At 38.2% G+C, this 24069-nt stretch overlaps 1 protein-coding gene across 1 annotated transcript; it reads right to left on the bottom strand.

Annotated features, from left to right (window-relative positions):
- Positions 1-14135: 14135 nt before the first annotated feature.
- Positions 14136-16093, bottom strand: LOC110710021 (protein FAR-RED IMPAIRED RESPONSE 1-like). Its single transcript, XM_021888284.1, has 3 exons — positions 15192-16093; positions 14882-14953; positions 14136-14430 (listed from the first exon to the last, which is right to left on the bottom strand). Exons 1-3 carry the CDS (start codon positions 16091-16093, stop codon positions 14136-14138), a joined length of 1269 nt encoding a protein of 422 aa, XP_021743976.1.
- Positions 16094-24069: the final 7976 nt, after the last annotated feature.

Here is a 24069-nt window from a genome sequence, read left to right as displayed (position 1 = left end):
TAATATCGTTAAAGTAAATCATGAGTACCTATTACGTAGGAAATAAAGAAAGTAACTAAATAATTCACTATTTCACCCTATTTAATGTCGATTCGGGTCGGGTCAGTACGAGTCAGTTCAACTCGGGTAATTCAATATGGGTTTAAACCAGGTACGTAAAGTTCTGGTCGGGTCAAGTTCGAGTTACAAGTACATTTCTGGTCAGGTCATCTGGGTCGGGTCAACTCGGGTCATCCTGTCATGTTCGGATGAACTCTATTTGTCGTCGGATTCGGGTCGGGGTCGCGTTAGTTCGGGTTCGATACATTTTTCAAGTCATTGATTTCAGGTCAACTTTCGGATTACGAGACGGGTCATTCGGGTCGGGTAAATCAGGCCCGGTTAGGGTTTGACTTTAGGGTTTATGTTTAAGGTTTAGGTTTAAGGGTTTGAGTATTTATTAGGGTTTATGGTTTGAGTTTAGGGTTTAGGATTAAGGGTTTGAGTTGGGGTTTTAGTATTAGGGTTTAGGGTTTAGGGTTTTGGGTTTGGGGTTTAGGGTTTTAATACAAAAGGGTTGAGGGTTTGGGGTTTAGGGTTTAGGGTTTACAATATTATACAATATTTGTCATATTTTTTATTTCAATGGAATATTTTTCATTCCTTTTCAAAAATTTCTAGTAAACAACTCACTGTCCAATGTTTTTGTTTTTTTTTGTGTGTAGGGGTAAAGTAGGGTTATGGTAAGTTTTTCTGTGTAGGGGTAGAGTAAGGTTATGGTAAGATTTTTAGGCCTTACTTTGTGAAATAAAAATATCATATACAATGACAATTCAATGACCATAAACATGGGAAACAAGCATAATATATTTTGTGTACAGTTCCCCCCATGAGTTTTGAATAAGACACGCAACCATAAAATATTGGACAAATTTGGCGTGTTGACCGGACTAACTCAGCTGATATTTGACAGGGACCATTACAAAGAACACAAAGTTAGCTTGTTCACTTAGCCCAACCAATTACATTCTTCTCAAAAAAATTCAAAACAAAGCAACAATATAACCCTCGATTTCACATTTCTTCATCAGAGTACTTGTAGGGAATATTTCAAGCGTTAATCCCCTAGCTTGTAACCCACTGTGATCATACACTAAAGTACGGTGGCGTCCAAAGGGAAAAAAGATAGAGCAAAAGAGTCGCCAACAAGTTTTAGGAACTTGTAAACCGTTCACGAGGTGAAGGTTACACCCCTTAACGATCCAAGAGATCGTCAACTCCATAAGGTCTTGAACCAAATAGGGTTCGGGGATGAAGGTACAAATCCAACCTAAAAGAGATTGAACCTGCCCTAATAATAGGCCTCTACTTTATTGAGATCGTATTGTTGTGCGCTTTCTGACTAACATACAATCAATAGGATTACCCCTAAACCTGTTTATCTATGTTGGTTGAATATAATGCACAAATAAAACTATTATTGGCGATCACTTGAATTATAATCAAATTAACCCTAAACAAGATTATTAATTATCTTATTAAGCGTGATTACAAGTACAAATTCCCCTTAAACATGCATAAAAGGTGTGATCAAGAAATAAATAATAAATAAATATCAAGCAACATAATAACAATAATTAACAATTATTATCATAATAATAATAATAATCATGTTAAAGCATAATAATAGCAAAATCCTAGGCATGATACTAACAAGATTAATAACAAACCCTACCATGTCACTAAACAATAAAAATCAAAGCTTTAACCCTAACATGATACTAACATGAATATTAGGAAGAGTAGGAAGCATCATAACAATCATACTTGATATTAAAATTACCCTAGACATGATACTAGAAATCATAATAACAACCTAAGCATGATTTCTATATCATATCAATTAAACAATTAAAGCACTTACTTGGATGCCTCGTACCTCTTTCTAATAACAAAATACACGCTTTAGTAATTTCAAGGAAAATAATAAGCAAAGAATTAAATTAAATAATTGAAATAGAGATTTGGGACCTAACCCTCATAAATTAAACCTTTCACGTCTAGGGAGAAGGCAACTTCGAATATGGCTAGGTGTTTCTAGATCCAATGAATGCGGAATTTTGTATTTGTGAAAAGGCTAGTTTAGAAAAGTGGGATAAAAAAAGTAATCAAGAAAAACTTGATGAGAGTTGGTGAATATTGGTGATTGTTGATGAAAACTGATGATTGTTGATTAATGAAAACGAAGTTTTTATGACGTTATTTATAAAGAAAATCAGCCAAAAAGATAAAATATCAAAAACAGAGTTCTGACGCAAAAAACTGAGTTGGCGCCAGACACTGACCTTAGAGCCAGACGCTAAGATTGGCGCCAGGCGCCAAGTCTAGCGCCAAGCGCCAATCGTAGCGTTTGGCGCTACAGCTGGCGTTTGGCGCTGATTCAGAATTCCACGCGTTTTCTTAAAATAAGATAAAAATTGTCGTACAGGAGGATAAAATCGCATTAGGAATGATAAATCTATATTAGGCCTTCCTCTAGATCATTGGGCCGCACATAAGGCTCAAACCAGGCCCAGTTCAGTAAATTGGCCATAACTTCCTCAATATTCATCGGAATTGGGCTTATAATATATCGTTGGAAAGCTCTTGTCAAGCCCCATCCAACTAAACTACTATTGGACCCATATCATGGACCAACCAAACTGGATTGGCTGTTTTCTTAAAATAAGTTTTCAAAAACAAAGAGAAGAGACAAGAAATTAAAACTATCTGCAACACTAAACTTTCCACACTTTCACTTCATTCGATTACGATTCGACGTGAAAGGTACTCATCACCGGGTTTGGTTTTGGGGAGACACAAATGGGTGTCTACAGAAGCCCCCACTTTGACTGAGTTTGGAGAAACGCAAGTTTCGAAAACAAAAGTCAAAGTATCGATAGGGACGGAGAATGATTCAGAATGTTCTGCGATCCTAAATCACTCTTGCAACGCCGATACCTGCAAACTAGCGTTAGTTAAACAGATAAAAGAGTTAAGAAACGCGTATCTTGCACAGTCGAGCACACGTCTCTGAAAGTAACCGATTTGCTGCCGCTTTACTGTTGTTTTGATGACCTCCTGCCAAGAGAATGCCATCCCGCTTGAAAACCGCTACGCTTGTAACTGCTTCCAATATTGAATATTGCTTCGCTTGAACCTCCTCCGCTTTGATAATATTCCACGTCCAAGGGAATACTATCGAAGACTGCTTCGCCTAGAATAATCCTCTTCTGCTATGATAATACTCCACGTCCAAGGGAATACTATTGAAGATTGCTTTGCTTGGAACTTTCCACAATCTATGGAATGCCATCTTGCTGTTTCGATGTTCACTCGTCTCTGAACAAAGAGCTTCTTTTGGATATGTTCACACACCTCTGAACAAAGAGCTTTGATTGATATACCTACGTGTCTCTGAAGCAAAAGAGCTTTGAAAATAGGATGTCCACGTGTCTCTGAGCAAAAGAGCTTGATGATATGTCCACGCGTCTCTGAACAAAAGAGCTTGAAAGGATTGTCCACTCGTCTATGAACAAAGGAGCATGAAAGGATTGTCCATGCATCTCTGAACAAAAGAGCTTGAAAGGATATGTCCACGCGTCTCTGAACAATAGAGCTTGAATAATATGTCCACGCGTCTATGAACAACAGAGCTTGAATAATATATCCACGCGTCTCTGAACAATAGAGCTTGAATAATATGTCCACGACGCGTCTCTGAACAATAGAGCTTGAATAATATGTCCACGCGTCTCTGAACAATAGAGCTTTAATAATATGTCCACGCGTCTCTGAACAAAAGAGCTTGAATAATATGTCCACGCGTCTCTAAACAAAAGAGCTTCGATACTTGAACGTTTGTTGCGATAATATTCTGAAGAAAAATTTCCGAAGACCAACGCTTGTCGATCTCTAAAGCTCGCTTGAACTTTGCTTCCGCTATGCCAATACGTCGGCGGTTTGCTGCTTGTGAACCATTATGTCCGTGATAAGCCAACGCTTAGGCGCTTTAAGCTAAGTGAGACGATCTTTCATCAGGTCGATCGCTTATTGTGACTGTAATCAACCGACTACTTAATCATGTCAAATTGCTTATAGGGGCTAACTAGCGTACCAAGGAACCCGAAATTGTTGTATGAGGTCGAAATCACCTTTTTGAGAGGCTTCAAGCTCTGTCGCTGCTGAAATATCTCTGGCGTCAAGAATTGACTCTGTCGCCAGACGCTTGATCTAGCGCCAGGCGCTAAAAGCTATTGACAGACGCTAGATGTTTCCGTCTGGCGCTGGAGTAGGGTCTTCCTTATTCTGCTGCACCTGTATTTATTTTTTGCTGTAGAACTTTGCTAAATTCTTTAATTATTTTAGAGTTGACCTAAGTTTTAATGTCGCTTGACTCATTGACTTGACACAACTCAAGGTATAAACTTGACTCACTGTGATTGACTCGAGGTGTACTCGACTCGAAGTGAAATGACACATGTGACTCATGACTTGTGTGTGCATAGTGTTGATTCAATGTGACTCAAAAATGCAAAAAAGCAAAAATTTTCCGTCATTTTTGTGGAGGGAACCGACTTTCTCCTGAAAAAGAAAGACGCAAAAAAGAAAGAAGCGAAGTTTTTAAAGGTGCATGTTGAATGAGCTTAGTCAAATGTCATTTGATACTATCTCTCAAGGCGCAAGGATTAATCCATCCTAGGCTATCTCAATGGTTGAATCAATGATGAAAGTATTTGGGTAACTTAGGCACGAAGGCTAAGTACTTCATACTTCGTGATGCAATGATGATTGATGAGTGATATGACAAGGCATGCTTCAGTGTTGTGTTAAGATTCCATGACAAAGGGTTCCTAAGGGAAGGTATATTTGGTCATGTATGTGTGATGTGTGTGATAGTGACATTAAAGTTAGGCCGCAAGGGCTAAGTGTGAGGAAAGATATTATTGAAAAGAGTCAAATGGTGGTGACTCTTAGGCTAGGTAGGCTAATGATGTAGGGATCAAGCCCCCAAGTCTAGCTCTAAGTAGATAGGGATGAGCATAGGAGATCCCTTGATATGATCATGGTGTAAGTGTGTGAATTTGAAATATGAATGCATGTTTATTACGGCCGCACCTCGATGTGAGGTTGCCTACGTATCCGTTAGGAATTAGGCCGAACGTAGCTCTAGCCGAACCTCGCACAAGTGTGTATATACCTCAAAAAGGTCTTTTTAAGGGTTTGTAACGTGGTTAGGCTAAAGGTTGAAGAAGAAGGGGATAAAGGCTCAAGACCCTCGATAAGCCCCCAAGGTGTGCAACCTTTCTTGCTTTGTTACTAGTGGCCGCTTTCCTGTCGCTAGAGCGCTTTGAATCTTTGTATTATTTTTTTTCTTGAGTTTCTACTCTCTTTTAGCTCTTTCTTTTGCTTTAGCATTTATTTCATTTTTATAAGTGTGGGCAATCCCGATAATGCAGTCGATCACTCAGTTGGCATTCATGTTTCTTAGACACGGTACCGAGCACTCGATAAGAGACGCAATCTGAGACATGTTCTTATCAAAGACATTTTCATATCAAAGACATTGGAACACTTACCCTTTTGTACACTTTTTTTTATTTTTTTATTTTTTTTGCTGTCTTATCTTTTGAAATCACTCAAGCTTTTGAGATTGCATAAGTTACACACCATCCCATCCTAAGGTTAGGTAGATGTGGGTTGAAAAATGAAAGGTCTATCATTAGACGAGGCTCAAAGTGGTTTATGAAGAAAGGATTGTAAATTAGAAAGGTGAAAGGTAATATGATGTGGCTACAAGGGGTGCCTCAAATCATTGGTATACCTTGTGCTTAGTTTGACATGAATTTTTTTTTTAATGCAATATAATGAGATGATCATATGCAAGAGATTTTCTCATTTTTATTAAAAGGGGAAAAGAAAGAATCTACAAAATTAATCTAAGAGAAAAGAAAGGTGCCTATGCTAGACTTATTGGGGAAAGGGTAAATAAAGAAAAAGAAAAAAGATGTCATGAAATCTCGTCGTTGAAGCTCGCCTCTTGTCTTGTGTTGTTTTCTTTATCATCACTCGCTCTTCTTGTTAACTGGAGGTATGGGAAGCTTGTTATTATCGATCAAATGTTGGATAGCCTCCTTTAGCTTCCACAGCTCTCAGTAGCATGACCCCTACCTTGATGGTACTTGCAGCGCACATTTGGATTCCAACTAGGCACTCTCTTCTCAAGTGGGGGATCTTGAAGAGGTCCAATAGGAGTAATGATTCCCTTGGCATGAATTCGATCGAGAGCATCCTCGTAGCTAATTCCAATAGGGGTAAAATCCTTTTTTTGTTGCTTTCTAAATCCTCGATTATCCATGGCTAAGATTTCATTAAGGTCGAAAGTACCAACGTTGTTACTAGAGTAGGTGATTTTGGAAGAAGAAGGATAGTCGTTCTTTTTCCCTTTACAGCCACTGTTACTATCATTACTAATCTTGGCCTTCTTGTCGCACGGAGGAACGTGAAGGAGATTTGAATTAATGAAGTCTTGAACACGATCCTTAAGGGAGAGACATTTTTCGGTAGTGTGACCGCGACCTCTATGGTATCGACAATAGGAATTTGGATCCCAATTGGGAAAACGTTTTTCAGGTGGAGGGTCATGACCTTGATCGTGAAGACAGTCAAAAGCTTCATTGTAAGTCATTCCTATTGGTGTGTATTCTTCAATGGTCTGTTTTGCCGTGGCTTAGGAGCATTGAGTTCTTCATTAAACCCTTGGCGAGAATTTTGTTCGAAGACCATCACCGATTTTATAGTCCTTCTACCATATTCAAGAGCATGGCAATGACATCTCGCTGTTTTCGAACGTCCTCTTTCAGATTTGACTAGTCTTCCTTGGTATTATCTAAGAAAAGACTTTCATCCTCCTCATTCATGGCCACTTCATCGAGAGAGGTTATATGAGCTGTCTCGATCATGGGTTCTCCTACAAGTGTGATAAGAAGTGATAGATCGAAGGATGTTTGATCTTCTTCGATGGCTAGAATCTCAGAAGTTTCATTGTTATCGATCAGATCTTGAATAGCTTCTTTGAGTTTCCAACACTCCTCGGTGTCGTGACCCTTTCCTTGGTGATATTTGCAGTGCTTATTAGGATCCCACTTGGGTGGCCTGGCTTCTGGAACTGGATCTTTGATAGGCCCTATGGGCATGACTAGCCATTTGTGGTGTAACTTCTCGAAAGCTGTTTCATAACTCATACCAAGTGGAGTGAACACCCTTTTTGACCTTTGGATTCGTGATTTAGAGGCATTCGTGGCATGTACCTCATTAATGGGAGAGGAAGAAGAAGGATGGTTGTTCTTCTTTCCTCTCGCATTATTATCTTTTAGAAGGTCATCTTCAATGTCAATGCCTATATTATACACAGCTTTGAAAGTATTCAAGTTGTGTTAGTATTTTAAGTACTTTGAATACTTTCCTTGGAGATTCTTGATAAACATCCTCACAGATTCCTTTTCAGTGGGAGTTTTGACCATATTAGCAGAAGTTTCCTTCCATTTGTTGAAGAAAGAAGTGTCTTTTTGTTTTAACATCTCGAGTTGTCTATGGTCTGTTTCGTCTTGGATTTTGCACTTATATCTATCTATGAAAGCGTTTGTTATCGACTCCCAAGAAGAGGTTTTCTCTTTCTCGAGAGAAAAGAACCACTGCTGGCAAACGGTCTCAAAAGATAGTGAGAACAGAGAGGGGAAAACCTTCTTATCGATACCCTTAATGTTCATTATAGTTTCAAAAGCTCTTAGATGGAAGTAAGGGTTATCTGTTGCCTTGAATTTTAGGATGTCAGTGGCGTTGAACTTATGCGGAAGAAGTTCCTTGTCCAGCGAGACCCCTTGTGAACTCATGCCCTGAAATTTATAGTCACTAGATAGCTTGCTCAAACTTTCTTGCATGAGGTTATTTGTTGTTGCTTCACAGGGTCATCAATTTTGAGTGTTAAAGCCTTTAACACCTCAGTCACGTCATTCAATTGTTTCCTAAGTTCATTTACCTCTTCTTCACTTGCCATTATCTTTTTAGCCTTCCTCTTTTGACGAATCGGTTTATCAAAAAGAGAGACCTGAACAAAGGTGTTGTCCTTGATTAATCGCCCTTCTCTCCTCGACCAAATACTGTTGAAAAGGAATTTGGGGATATCAATTGTTAATTATTTGACTCAAACTTTATTCAACATGCAATGGATGGAGGAAGTGAAGAAAGATTGGAATAAAATGTGAATAAAAATGATGTAGATGGAGGGATATGAAGATTTATGAATAGAATGTACCCCCCAACTCAAATGACGGAAAAACCGACTCATGCATGGACCTAAGACATGGTCATGGTGATATGTACTCGAAGTGTGTGCTAAGACTAGTGCGTGTAGGTGATATGTTAAGACCCGTGTCAAGACCATGTGGCTAGACTATGTGACTTAGTGTCTAGACTCAATTAATGACTTAACAAGGTATGATTGACAGTAAAAATTAACCGATTTAACTAGCAAACTGGTTAATTAGACACTAGGTGATGACTTGACCAATAATCCGAGTTGTCGGCAAAACGACAGGACCGGCGTCGCACTGTGTAGTGTAGCTCCAGACGACGGAGCTGTCGCCAGGCGCCACACCCCACAGAGTGGCGCTACAGCTCATCTTTTGGCGCCAATGCTAGAGCTTCAATCTGAGACTGTTTTCGGTGTTATTAATCAACAGGGGCATGCCTAAAGTCGTACTAGGTCAATTCTGATTAAAATATTAGACTTTATTTACTCAAATTAATTAATCAATTAATTAATTAGGCAAAGTTTTTTAAGTCATTAATTCATTAAATCTTAACACAAGTCAAACAAACGGTTAAGAAAACATATTTATGCACAACAAGTAATGCACAATTAGTCAAGTAGGCACAATATGATGCAATGAGTTTGCAACCTAACCATGACTCTAGTTCTCTAAAGTTTGGGATATGGTTTAGTCAATAGAGGGTCCATGGTTAATTGTGGATGCACCGCGCGGAAGCCTAATCGTGAAGGGTTGGCGCGAGTGGATGGGACACCGTGAGTTTTAGAAAAACTCGCTTCCATGGTTTGGTGAATTCAACATTCTTAGATGTACTCTTTGTTGCTCAGAGCGCTCAATCAGGTAGATGGAGCATGAATTCCCAGAGGGTTTTGTCTATATGTAGAACACATATGGATTTCAGAAAAGTGAGAAAAACTCAATTAGGAAGTAGGATCGAGCAAACAATACGAAAAACTAGTCGAAATTAGAACGCATATTTCTGGCTTGGTATTGGAAGAATTTGGCGCCAGCAAACAGAGGTTGGCGCCAGAATTTCGCTGTAGCGCCTGGCGACATGGCTGTCGTCTGGCGCTACGGTTAATTGTCTGGCGCCAGCTTCTGTTCGCTGACGCTAATTCCTACATGCCTCAGTAGTTTTCTGTGCTCGATAAAATTTTCCAGTTTCGCGCAGTGTTATTTCGATCTTAGTTGTGAAAGATATTCCTCAAATTTCCTACGTGTAAAATCCTATGTTTTAACTCATTACGGATGGTCTTTCCAATGAGATCTTTTTTATGCATATGAAAATAATTTTAATTAAAATTACGCACATGAAATACTTAGAACGTTTCGAGTCTCATCCACTCATTCTAAATCATTGCCGAAACAAATTGAGGAATTAAAATAAAAATCCTCCCCAGTGGAGTCGCCAAAAACTGTAGGGAATATTTCAAGCGTTAATCCCCTAGCTTGAACCCCACTGTGATCATACACTAAAGTACGGTGGCGTCCAAAGGGAAAGAATATAGAGCAAAAGAGTCTCCAACAAGTTTTAGGAACCCAACGCTACACCTGGCAATGCGGGCAACGACGACGATGGAAACGGTGGTCGTCGTCGGCCTGATATTCCAAAACCTCATCTCCAAAAAACTAAAACCTCGTCTGAAAAAGATGAACGTCGTAAAGCCTACATTGCTAAGCTACTTGCTGACTTGAAATACCCTCCCTGGCATCTTGAGCACATACGACTGGCTCCATCTACCTCTTCTGCCGGTCCTAGCCATCCACCTACTGAGCCGCAGGTACCAACTGCGACGGACATGATGGTTGAACAACCAAATATTGCCCCACAACCACCTGCACCTACCCTCACCCGTCCTTAAACTGCTACGGTTTCACCTTCTCACACTTCTTCTAGTGTCAAAATGGAAAAACATCATGTTGGGCAAAGTATGATCACTGGTGGAAAGTCGGATGCTACAACATCTGCTCCTCAAGAAAACCCGGAGGTTCACGAAGGAGATATGGATGATGTGGATATTGACCTCAATGAGGCTATTCCGGCTGGGAATGGCAAGGCAGTTGTCCTATCAATCATACTAAGGAGCTTCCAGCTTGGTGATGTAGGTGTCATGTACACCATTCATAGCGATTAGACCTTCGAGGTTGTGTACAAGGACTATGCCGAGCGCATTGATGTGAAGCCAACGAATATCAAGGTGTACCATGGAGCCACATATGTACCATCTACTGATCTTCCTCTCCAAATGGGTATTGAAACGGGGAGTGTGCTCTACGTGCAAGGTTTGGTAACTTATTTTTAATTTGGAAGCTTTTAACTTATTAATTAAAGTTGCATGGTATATTGTTAGTTAAAATTACGTAGTAAGCTAATGTGAAGTCGTGTTTATAATTGAGGTGCTTTATTTTGATTTTTAGATAATTATATGATGATTCATTCTTAGTGTAATTATTATATTTTGGCGTGGTTAAATATTGATAAATATTGATAAATACTATGTCCGTAAATATGTTTGGTTGATAGATGACTTTTATATTTGATTATCTACATGTGGTTGAAAGATAAGCTATTATTGTAATTATCCATATATGTCTGAAAGATAAGTTAATAATTCTTAATAATTTAATAACTTAACTATGGTTGGCATATAAGATATTAATTTATGGTATGATAAGTGCACGAGTAACTGATATTTACTTGTGCCAATATGCATAGATTATATTTTTGCAACTACGATTTATTTCAAACAACTACAATGTATTTGAGAAATGTGTAATCTAAGGCACTACAAGAGTGTTTTCCGTAGTACGTAGGTTTGTTATTTCTTTTGTAACTAAACCACTTAATTAACATGTTGTCCATTTCGTTAGTAACGGGTACGTCCTTGTTATTATGTATGATAAGTGCACGAGTAACTGAAATTTACTTGTGCCAATATGCATAGATTATATTTTTGCAACTACAATTTATTTCAAACAACTACAATGTATTTCAGAAATGTGTAATCTAAGGCAGTACAAGAGTGTTTGCCGTAGTACGTAGGTTTGTTATTTCTTTTGTAACTAAACCACTTAATTAACATGTTATCCATTTTGTTAGTAAAAGGTATGTCCTTGTTATTAGTAAAAGTACTGAAATTTATATGCTCCCCCATTTTGTGAAGGCTGGAGTTGTCAACACTAACACAAGAATCAAGAGGTTCTACTTGAAGAACACGGGGCACTGGAAGAAGATGAAGCTCCGCGTACAAGGCAAGTTGGACAGCCCGTTGTGCCGCCTTTTCCACATCTGTTCTACCACGAGGATATGAAGTTATGCATCCTCAACACCATACAAGAAGCTGGTATTCAGAATGGGGACAAGGTGGTTGTCGCGCCAAACTTACTTGACTGATCTGATTGTCAAGTAGAGTTGTTTTTGGATGGTAGTACGTAAGTTAAGGGTCAGTAGTGCTTGTTTCTTGGAACTAGGGTCTAAGTTTCTAATAGATGCCACCACTCCTACTCCTTTTGATTGTATTATATGTATGAACTAATTATGATGCTAAAGTAGGATGCATTAAGTGGTTGGACGGTTAACTGCCACAACTTTTGTTGTAATATAAAGTGACGATGTCTCTATCTATGTTGAATTATGTTGTAGTTGAATAGTAATGGCCCATGTAGGAAATGGATTGTTCATCTTTTGGCGAATGGATTGTTGACCCAGTGTTGGTGATTATTATAATTCACCCATTATATTGATGCCTTTGATAATTATTTGATTGTGACTCGACTACCAAAAACAAGATGATATTGTGACTCGAACATGTGAAAAGCCCAATTTGTACTGGGCCAGTCTGAATAAATAGGGCACAGTTACATGTTCAACTCAGTTATAACAACTACGTAGAACCAATTACTAATGAATTGCCAAAAAATGAATTGGCCCAAAATGTATTGGCCCAAAATGAAGTGGCCCAAATATGGTGTTTAATAATTGTACCCTTCAGTTTTTATTATCCTGTATCATCCAGAATGCTGCTAAAAACATTAGTGTCCATAGACAAAACCTAGCTAGTAAAGCATGCCCGAAGATTGTGTATTCAAATCTTCTCATATCAAAATGGAAAATTCACAGTACAAATTCACAGTAACCCTTCTTATCAAGCTACACACACATAATAGGAGTGCTATATGCAAAGAAAGTAAACATGTCTTACAAAGTCTTATGTATTAACATAGTATGACGACAATTGTAAACAAAAAATTATAATAAAAATATTATAAAACCAAAACAAAAACATAAAAATGCAATACCATCCGGTCTGAATCAATAACATGACAGTGAATTCAGGTCCAAAGTGAATTACAGGAAACCTGAAAGAAGTTACCTAAACACTAAAAGGCAAATGCAGACATCAGGCCACACATCACATGGCAGTTAACAATTACTAAAGTTCAACCCACGGGCTAACAAGACGTCTGACAAAAGGGGACTACAATCATACATACACACATTGGTGTGATCAACATGCATAAACCTCATGAACTGAAACGTTTTCAAAATATGTTAGGGTCTACAATCACGAACAGGTAGTCTAAGGATAGAGCTTCATCTATAAGCTAATAACACCACTTGTCAAAAGGTCTCCGATGGAATAGACCATCCAACTCCATTTCTTTGAAGAATGTCATCAGGCCCTTCATCATGATCTTCCTCAACGTATTCATAATAGTCATCAATCGTGTTTTGGTGTTGCTCGGGTAGTGTTTCTTCCTCTTCGCCTGCCAAGGGACACGGATATATTAATTAAGGATAGGACCATAATACATTAAAAACTGAAAGTAATACATTCAAAGGACAGTATGGGGTATGGACTTACAGGTAGCTTAACAAGTGTTGATTGATCAGAACACATGAAACCTGTTTTGGCATTGGGCTTCTTGTACCCCATTTCTGCAAGGCTTTTATGCCTGGACCCCTTAGGCCTTCCTCGTGGTTTCTTGCGTGAAATAGGGTCTTTCACTACGGGGCACACAAATGGGTTGCCTACTGGCTTGGACACTGACCTAGGGGTGTGGCAACACTCAGGGTTGTTGGAACCAATTTCAGAGGGAGGAAAAAGGTTCCTTGGTAGGGTTGGCAATGCTGGTAGGTTTTCAAGGAACTTGTCTCTGCTTTTCTGCACTTCTAAACGAAACGTCTGAAGAGAGGCAATAACCAGATTAAAAGTTTCCCTGTACTCAAAAACACGTGATGCTTCTTCGCATATTGGCTCAAACTCAACCATCATTTTGTTAAACATCTGAAAAGTCACATTATCAGTAGGATCGTGGTAGGCAACCTTAACCCGGGTGTGCTTCCTAGGTACATCTTTGCGCCACCTATTAACAAAGTACTTCGATGGAATATCATGAACCAAATTTTGATCGTACACTCGGATGATATGCCGGCATAGTATACCGAAGGTTTCAAACTTCCGGCAATCACAAGAAACATCCTTTGTAACAGTGTTAAAAAAACACTATAAAAACGCCTCCTATCTATTATGACTTCTTCACTCTTCCCTTCCGGTATTATCCACACCCTATCTTCAAGTAGGTATTGAATAATATTCCCTTCCAGCACAAGCTCTTCCCTACCAGAACAATGTATAAGTCTACAACACTCAATCTGAATCTCTTGGAACTTTGTGTTGGTGTAAATCTGTTGGAAAAATCTCTCAACGTGGAACCCAGTTACAAGACGTCTAACATATTTCCCACAACTAGCATCAGCATCCATCTCCGCTGAAACGCGCCACTCTATTGCCCTAGTGTACTTCTCAGGGAATTAATATATAACTTGGTTTTTCTGTTTACAAAATCGTCGAAAAAACTGTTGATGCTTTCAACCCTCTGTGTTGTCTTCATCCCGGCCCAGAAATGCTCTTTCATAAATGCGGGCACCCACATATGTCTTTCATCATATAGGTTGCTTAACCACTCATCGTCCTCTAGCTCATACACAGACATTAGCTGTGACCATCTACGCTCAAATTCAGCAACTATGAAACTCTCATAAATAAGAGTCTTTAGTGGACTCTTAAAATCTTGATAGCTGGAACATTTACAAAATAAATTTACAACCAGCTGGAACATATAACAAACAAGTTTAAAGGCAGCCTAAACTGCTACATTTGGAGAGTATAATAAATTAATCATGCATATGCCCATATGCACATACCAATTCTTAATCAGGCAGCTGGAACATGCATCATGTTCTTCTTCAATTTAGGGTAACAGAAACTTAGGGTTTGCTACAAATTGTCACAGCATACTATTCATATAAAGGAATCACACACCAAATTATCACACCAAATATGATTACACTGAGCACAGAAGATTATCACAACAAAATCTCTTTACATTGATCACAGAATATTCACATTATCAAAGTATCACAGCAAATTATTATCACACCTTCATAATCAGATTTTCTTAAAGGGAATGAAATTCTTCTAACTCCAATTACACAAATTTGGTTAGAAATTATAATAAGAATCTCTTACAGTAGAAACATTAGGTCACACATAGGAAAAACTATAGGCTTAACAAACAGAGGGTGTTGCTGCAACCAAACACTGCATTATACTCAAACCAAATGATCATGAGCACAACAAATTCACATTATACTAACTTATCAAATTATTCTACCAAACTATAGTAACAACATGAACATTTAATTCACAACAACAAGCTGGCATCAAACTATCAAAACAACCCCAGTACTAACTCAAACTATCAAAATACACAAAGCATTCTAGATAATTTAAGTTTTATTAGCAACTCAAATTACTTAAAATAAACAAGAAACCTTACTTTTTACACTTTCCAAGCTTTTCTGGGAATTTCCTCAGTATGTGCCAAATACACCACCGATGGCGCGCATTCGGCATAACTTTCTCCAATGGCTTGCGCATTGCAGCGGCTTGATCAGTCAAAATAGCCACGGGTTCTTTGTTACCCATACAAGACAACCAGTGCCTAAAAATCCAACCAAATGTGTCTGAATCCTCATGTGACACAAGGGCACAACCCAATAAGATAGATTGCCTGTGGTGGTTAACACCCACAAAATTGGCAAAAGGAAGCTCATACTGATTAGTTAGGTAAGTGGCATCAAAGCAAACCACATCGCCAAATTCTTCGTAAGCCACCCTACTACGAGCATCAACCCACATTACATCCTTCAGACGACCCTCTTCATCTAAGCGATGTGCGTGACAGAAATTCTGATTATCTTTCTGTATTCGGTCAAAGTACGCCATCATCACAACAACATCACCTCCTTCCATCTTCAACCGCTTTTTCTTTTCCTTGGACACTTCATGTTCAAGATCCTTGACAGTAGGAAGGTTATCCACACCGCTCTCAGTAGCCATGCACCCATGTATTTGCCTTATGGGGACACCTTCTTCATAGAAGTTCAACAGTTTCTTCCTAACATTGGATATGTAATAATTCTTCATCCGATATTCCTTCACCAACTTAGCATCAGACGGTTTAGGGGTGTGGTTATCATGTTCTTTCTTCAGTTTCCTTATAACACACAACCCATCAAAGTCAACCCCAGCATATAACATGGCACTGCATTCACATTTCTTCGAAGTTCTTTTTGCCCGCTGCATTACATCTTCTCCAATTTCATCATTAACTGTCCCACCAGTACCACATATTTCCATGGCCTTGGCCCTCTTCTTAGCCTCCCTCCTTGCCCTCATATCGGGTGGACCCCAACACTCACACCTCCATGTTACCCCTCTCCTCTCCTTTCCTTATCCTTCTTCGAAAAATTAAATGCAACTCTTATAACCCAAAAACCTTTTTGCTCAGCATATTCTTTGTAGTAGCTTTCTACATCTTCAAAAGTTTTAAAAACCATCCCAAGCTTAGGTGATTCAACATAGCAGTATATGTTCACTTGGTTTGTTGACACAATGGTCTCCACGGTATCAATCGTCTTAATTAGAGACAATGTAGCTAATCTCTGGGCAAGGGAAGCCACATTCACTGCCATACAGTCCAGAGAGGGGATTTGTGCAGAAGGTATAACTTGCCCCCCTGAAACTCATTAGAGGATTCAACAACTACCTCACATGAAGATGGTACTTTAGGCGTCGTTCGAAGTGCGCCTACGTTAAAGCATGTTGTGAATATGCTTGGCACTCATAGGAAGTGGGAATTGACAAAATACGATTAAGGACAAGGAAAGTAGGGACCCGCCAACAAGTTTTTAAGGAACTTGTAAACCGTTCACAGATCATAAAAGGCAACCACGATAAAGGGACAACGATAGGTTACAACGTTTGACCCGTGAAGGTTACATCCCATTCATAATCTATGATATTACTAACTCCATATGGTTCGGAACCACGAAAGGAGGATCGGGGATGATGGTACAAAGTCATGGATTCACATTCGCTCGTATTGGCCTCTACTCGATTCTTATAGTGAAAAGTGATTCCTGTGATCTCAAAGGCATACAAACAAAATTCAATTCGCTCCAAACTATTATTAAGCTAAATCAGTTTAATATTAATGCAACATATATTTCAAAAATATTGTGATCCCTTGATTTACTAACAAGATTAAAAAGGAACCTAAATCGGTTGTCCAAATTATCTTATTAGGCGTGTTTTTTAATTACATATTCCCTTTAAACATGCAATATAGTGATCATAAAAATAATAGAATAAACATTAATATTGGAAGCAATTTAACAATAATAACGTTAGTCAAATCAAATATAAAATAACCTAATCATGATACTAGCAATAAGAAAATAAAATAAAAGTAATTAAATTAATTAATTACTCACATTCTGCGCGTTCCTTTAAATTGCTACATCATGAATAAATTGTTAGTAAATTCAATAAAAATATAAATCAAATTAAAAATTAAATTAAATAAATATAGATTTGATTTGGTCCAAACTCTCAGTTACTTATACCTTTTCACGCCTTAGTTTCAGGACGGAACCTCGGGTTTAGTATAGACTCCTTGGAGTGCTTAAGGGAAGAATGATGTAATTAGGAATATAGTTTTAAAGCTTAGAATATGGGAGAGAGAGAATATAATGATTTTTTGGTGTAAAAGAGAGAAAGAGAGAAGGATTTGATGATCAAGGTTGTTGATGATTGAAAAAGGGATGATATGAACTCTATTTATGGAGAAAAAAGAGGGGTCGAAGAATTAAGATAAGATCCGAATTAAATCGGAATAAAACTCGATAGACTGCAGTTTTTGCGGTATTTGTTTTTATCATATCTTTTGATCCAGAAATTGAAATAAGATGAATAAGATATCATTGGAAAGCTCTTGAAATATACTTTCTAACCCAATTAGAATCAGATTAAAATATTTTGAAAAACAAAATATATAGCCGAAATAGTGAGACAGTGTTAGTTTTGGATAGAGTTTGACATTTAATTCATATCTTTTTCCGTTATAGCTCGGAATTGATATTATAATTATCATTGGAAAGATAATTTCAAGGGCTATCCAACCATATAAAATTGGATGAAAAATAAAAGTCACGAAAATCATATATGACTAACTTTGAACGTCTTTCAATTCGGATAAAATTAGGACTTTAAAAAAAAGGAGTTTTATTCAATTTCAAACTCTTTAATTTTATCTTTTCAAAAAGGATAATTAAGATCTTTTAGAAACTTATCGAAGCTTCCAATTAATCCTAATTGGTTTAGAAATTGGATTAAATAATTTGGACCCTCTACATGATCATTGGGTCGTAGGTAAGGTGGCCTTAGGTTCGATTTGGGCTCAATTTAATATTTTGGCCATAACTTATTGGTTATAACTCGGATTTGGGCTTATAATATATCGTTGGAAAGATCTTTTAAATACCCATCCAACTATTTAATCATTGTACCCATATTATGGACCAAAATAAACTGGATTAAACGTTTTTATAAAAAGGACACGAAATGAATGATTTTAAAGGACACGAAATGAATTATTTTGGGTTTAAAGGCACAGAAAGAGGAAAATAAGTTATGTTTTGGGGAAATTGGATAGGAGTTGGGTTGGTTTTATGAAATGGAAATATGGATTTAAGCACTCCAAGATTAAATACTCAACCTGACCACTAATGGCGATGAAAGGTTGTTCATCATCGGGTTTGGTTTTGGGAAGACATTTTTAGGTGTCTACAGAAGCCCCCAATTTGACTGAGTTTGTAGAAACGTCAGTTTCGAAAACGATAGTCAAAGTAGTTGATAGGGACGGAGAATGATTTAAGACGTTCTGCGATCCTAAATCACTTTGTATACGCCGATACCTGCAAAAAATGTTAATTCCACAGATAAAAGAGTAAAGGGATAGAACGCTTATCTGACAACAGTGTATCGGTGACAAATGAGTTTGGTATTTTCCTATGCTTGAAGGAATCCACAGGATGATGTTTGTTGAAATGCTTTCCATGCTTGAGGAAAGCCGACAGATGAGTTTGGTAGCTTTCTAAGCCTGAAGAAACCTACCGGATAATACTTTCCATGCTTGAGGAAAGTCGACATATGATTTTGGCGTTAATCTATGCTTGAAGAAATCCACCGATAATGCTTTCCATGCTTGAGGAAAGCCGACAAAGAAATTTGGCGATTTTCTATGCTTGAAGAAATTCACCTGATAATACTTTCCATGCTTGAGGAAAGTCTATAAATGATGAGATTGCAAGTCTCTGTGTATCGAGAACCTTGTGTCATGAAATGATGGTGGTTCGATTGTCCCCGAACGTGGGCTGTAGTTGGTCCGCTTGTCCCCGGACGTGGGCTGTAGATGGTCCGCTTGTCCCCGGACGTGGGCTGTAAATGGTTCGCTTGTCCCCAAACGTGAGCTGTAGATGGTTCGCTTATCCCCGGATGTGGGCTGTAGATGGTCAGCTTGTCTCCGGACGTGGGCTGTAGATGGTCCGCTTGTCCCCAAATGTGGGTTGTAGTTGGTTCGCTTGTCCTTGAACATGGGTTGTAGATGAGACCTGCAAAAATAAATTTGCCAATGGACTCGTATATATTGTGATTGACTTGACCACTGACTTGACCAAGTGTTACTTGATGTGACATGACATGTGTATGACTTGTGACTATGTGTGTGTGTATGTGTGTGTGCAGACACAAGCAAACGAAGATGCAAAAGCAAAAATTTTCCGTCAATTTTTGTCATGAGTGGAGGGTACTGGCTTTCTCCCAAAAAAGAAAGACGTGAAAAATGAAGTTTTGTTTTCGAACTTCCCTCGATAAAAATTTTGAAATTTTTTTTGATCTTCCCCAAAAGAAAATAATGAAAAAGGGAAGAAGTTTTGAACTTCCTCCTTAAGCAAGACCAAATTAATCGTATGGATTGAATTGCTTGTCTTGAAAATAATGTATGCATGATGAATGTTCTTAGGCTAGGAGGCTAAGGACAATTACATCATGTGACACGATATATGAATTAACTTAGGTCATGGAGCTAAGCATCATATATGGTGTAAAGAAACGATCTTGAACGTCACTTAGGTCTTGAAGCTAAGCACGTATTTAGATGAAGTGATTATTGAGTATTACATAATGAATGTTCCTTAGGTCAAGAAGCTAAGCAAGATATGATTTGTATGATTAAAAATCATTGATATATAAATGTTTCTCATCACATTATGCGATGCATGAAACAATGAATATTGCTCAGGTCAGGAAGCTAAGCAAGTATACAATGTTTCTTCTAATGAATGTTGTCTTTAAATTTGATGAAACATGCACAGTGTTGAAAAAAGATTTCATGATAAAGGGCTCTTAAAGGGAAGGATGATTGATATGGATATGTATGTGTGAGTGAAGTGTGTGAATGTGATACTAAGGCTGGCTGCAAGGGTTATGGTGATGGAAAGAGATGTGAGAAGAGTCAAAGATGATGACTCTTTAGGCTGGGTAGGCTAAATTGTGTGGGTTCAAGCCCCCAAGTCTAACTCTAGATGGGAAGGGGTAAGCATTGGATATTCTTTGACTCGATCATGCATGGATATGAATATGAATGTGGCCGCACCTCGATGTGAGGTTGCCTACGTATCCGTTAGGAATCAGGCCGAACGTATCTCTAACGGAACTTTGCACAAGTGTGTGTACACCTCAAAGAGGTCTTTCAAGGGTTGTAAGGGGTTAAGCTGAAGGTTTAAGGAAGAAAGGGGTAAAAGGCTCAAGACCCGAGAGAAGCCCCCAAAATATGCAATTGTGTATTAGACTTTGCAAGTTTTATTTTTCATATATTTTTTTGTTTTGAATTTTGCAAGTTTATTTTCATTTTTTCTTCTTTTTTTTTTTTGCTCTTTTTTTTCATTCTTTTGAATCAATGTGGGCAATCTCAGATCATGCGGTCTATCACTCACTTAGCATTCATGTTTCTCAGGCACGGTACCAAGCACTCGATGAGAGACGCAATTTGAGACGTGTTCATATCAAATACATTGGAACACTTGCCCTTAGACATTGTTTTATTGTTGCTTTTCTGCTTTTTTTTTTACTTGCTTTTTGAATGTTATACAATTACACCTCTTCCAATCCCATGGTTAAGTGAATGTGGGTTGAATATGAGGCCAACCGTTAGACGAGGCTCAAAGTGGTTGATGAAGAAATGGATATTTGATTGAAAATGGTTTAAGGGGAATGACAGGGTTGCAAAGGTGCCTCAAGTCATCGGTGTACCTTGGGTTTAGTTCGGTAATTGTTTTTTTTTGTTTCTTTGAGAATGAGTGAATGAAAAATGCTATGATCGAGATGTAAAGGAAATTTGCTCATTTTATTAATGGAAAAGGTGAACGAAATACATGAGACATATAAAAATTTGAAATGGAAAACCTATGCTAGACATGAATGGGGCAATGGAGATGAATGACAAAAAAGAAATCATGAAATATTGCACAAAAGATCTGATGTGCGCCTTGTGTTCATTACTTCTTGCCGCCTTGAGGGACAGGAAGTTTGTTTGCATCCACCAAGTATTGAATGACGTCCTTCAAATTCCAACATTGCTCGGTAGTGTGGCCCCTTCCTTGATGGTACTTGCAATGGGCATTGGGATTCCATTTGGCACTCCTTTCTTCAGGTTTTGGCTCTGAAAATGGCCCAATAGGTGTGATTAAGCCTTGAACGTAGAGGCGATCACAGGCCGCATCATAAGTCATTCCTAAAGGAGTGTAAGTTCTTTTCTTCTTGGGCAATGGAGCATCAAGAGCTAACACTTCATTGAGATTAACTTGGCTAATATTGTTGGTAGTATTTTCATGCTTAGAAAACGAAGAAGAAGGATGGTCGTTCTTCTTGTTTTTCCAAGTGTTATTATTGTTACTACCAGCAGTCTTTATAAGCTCATCCTCGATATTGATGCTGATGTCATATACAGCTTCGAAAGTGTTCAGTGGAAGAAATTTGAGATGTTCCCTATAATTGTGAGTCAGATTTTGAATAAAGAGGCGAACCATCCCTCTTTCTTTGGGAGGATCTACCAAGAGTGAAGTCGTTTCCCTCCACCTGTTCAGATAAGCGGTGAACCCTTCATTATCTTTCTGTTTGAGATTGGAGAGTTCACGTTCAGAAGTTTTAGTTTGAATGTTACACTTGTAACGATTCATGAAACTTTCGGTGACATCTTGCCAAGTCGCAGTACGCTTGGCATCTAGGGAATAGAACCATTTTTGGCAAGCATGTTCTAAGGAGAGAGGGAACACCGTAGGGAAGAGTGTTACGTCCAATCCCTTAAGAGCCATGGTAGCAGAGAACGCCTTCAAATGGAATATTGGATTGTCAGTAGGCTTGAACTTTGGAATATCAGCAGTGGAGAACTTTTCAAGTAGTCTGTCCTTCACATCCAAAGGAGTGGGAGGCAGTTCCACATAGGTGAAATCCTCAGAAATCTTGCTCATTTGCTCTTTCAATTTGTCAAGGGTGGAAACAGTGACCTTGTTTTGTTCCATGGTAGTGACCCTAGTGGTAAGGGTTTGCATCATGGAAGACAGTGCCTCGATGGATTTTTTGATGTTCTCAATATCTTCTTTAGTGGCCATTGAAAGGTGATAAGTAATGTTGAGATGGCAAAGTTCTCTTTGAACGCCTATTAGATCTAAGAGATTGTTGCGGTAATGACTCGAACCGTATTAATCTATCCCTGCTCCTTGACCAAGTACTGTGAAATAAAATAATTCACTTAATTGTTCGACTCATTGCTTAATATGGGAAAGGAAGGGAAAAAATAGACATTTGAAAACAAGTGAGAAAAATCTCCACTCATTTTTACTACGACAGAAAACGATGCATGCATGGTCCTAGTATACGATCATAAACTATATAGTGCATGACTCGGAGACAAAGTGTTTGCAATCACTCAACATGTGTGATTAGATGAGTTTATTAAGACTCGTGGTATGATCGCATGACTAGACATGAGGACGTTGTGAAAAACAAAGGACCCAATGACCAAATAGCATGGAAGACTAAAAGACAAACTAACTTGATTAATTTTGTCCAATTTAATGTTTATGCTATTTACTAAGTGAAAACGGTCCATTGGCAATCATTAGTCATAAATAAGATCAACCACAACCAAAGACAAAGAACACATGTTAAGGTTAGCAAAAAAAATCACAAGAAACTAGGAAGAGGACTAGAATTCTAGAAGAGTTAGGACTCATGGGTATAAAAAAAATCTATAATCCTATGTTATACGAGTTGACACGGATTAAAGGATTTGGCTAATACTAACTTGACGCGAAAAGATATAAATTTTTTTTTTAAAATAAAACAAAAGAAAGTTGACGCTAAAAAGACACCTAAACCGGATAGGCTGTAGTATATCGGTTATAAATTTTTATCTGTGACTTTTATTGAGAAGAAACCAACGCCAAATGAAAGATAAAACCCGGTGCTACAGATCCATAGGTGGCACGACACATAACTCTTTCTAGAACTCCTGCTATGACCAAAACAAGTTGACTCTTGTGCGGTATACGGGAATTAAAATCCGGGTGACTCAAAAATTAAAAAAAAAAAAAATCTATGGCTCGACTCTAATAATAACAAAAGGGGTTTGATAAGAGAAAAAAAAATAATAAAAAAAAGGTCAATAAAAAAAATGCACACATAAGCATATCGTCACGCATGATGCATTGAAGTTCTCAACCTAAAGTCAAGTTCTATGTTCGACTATGGTCAAGCTTTTGGGTGTCAAAGGGTACCATGGTTAAGAGTTTGGATGCGTTAGCAAGGCAACCTCTCTTGAGGGTGTATGCCAACAGGCGGCTCCGCGAGTTCGTGATGAAATCGAACTCGACTCCATGGTTTGGGTGGATTTAAAAAACTCGGATGAACTCTTATTGTCATAAACGTTTTCGGGTTGATAGAGTATAAATCCCTCGGGCTAGCCACATACGTAGAACACGTACTATTGTGGTAAAATAGGTAACCTAAAAAGTATATGCATATGTAAAAATGCCAATTATATCACAGGAATACGATTCAAGAATCTTTCAAGTCTCATCCACTCATCTTAATTAAATACCGATCACTCAAATCGATAAATAACCAAGAATCCTCCCCAGTGGAGTCGCCAAATTGTAAGCGCCGCTCGAAGTGCGCCTACGTTAAAGTATGTTGTGAATATGCTTGGCACTCATAGAAAGTGGGAATTGACATAATACGATTAAGGACAAGGA

The sequence above is a fragment of the Chenopodium quinoa genome, unplaced genomic scaffold, assembly GCF_001683475.1.
Source record: "Chenopodium quinoa cultivar QQ74 unplaced genomic scaffold, ASM168347v1, whole genome shotgun sequence".
NCBI lineage: Eukaryota > Viridiplantae > Streptophyta > Magnoliopsida > Caryophyllales > Amaranthaceae > Chenopodium > Chenopodium quinoa.
The sequence above is the reverse complement of the archived record's forward strand: the minus strand, read 5'-3'. Positions and strand labels throughout refer to the sequence as shown.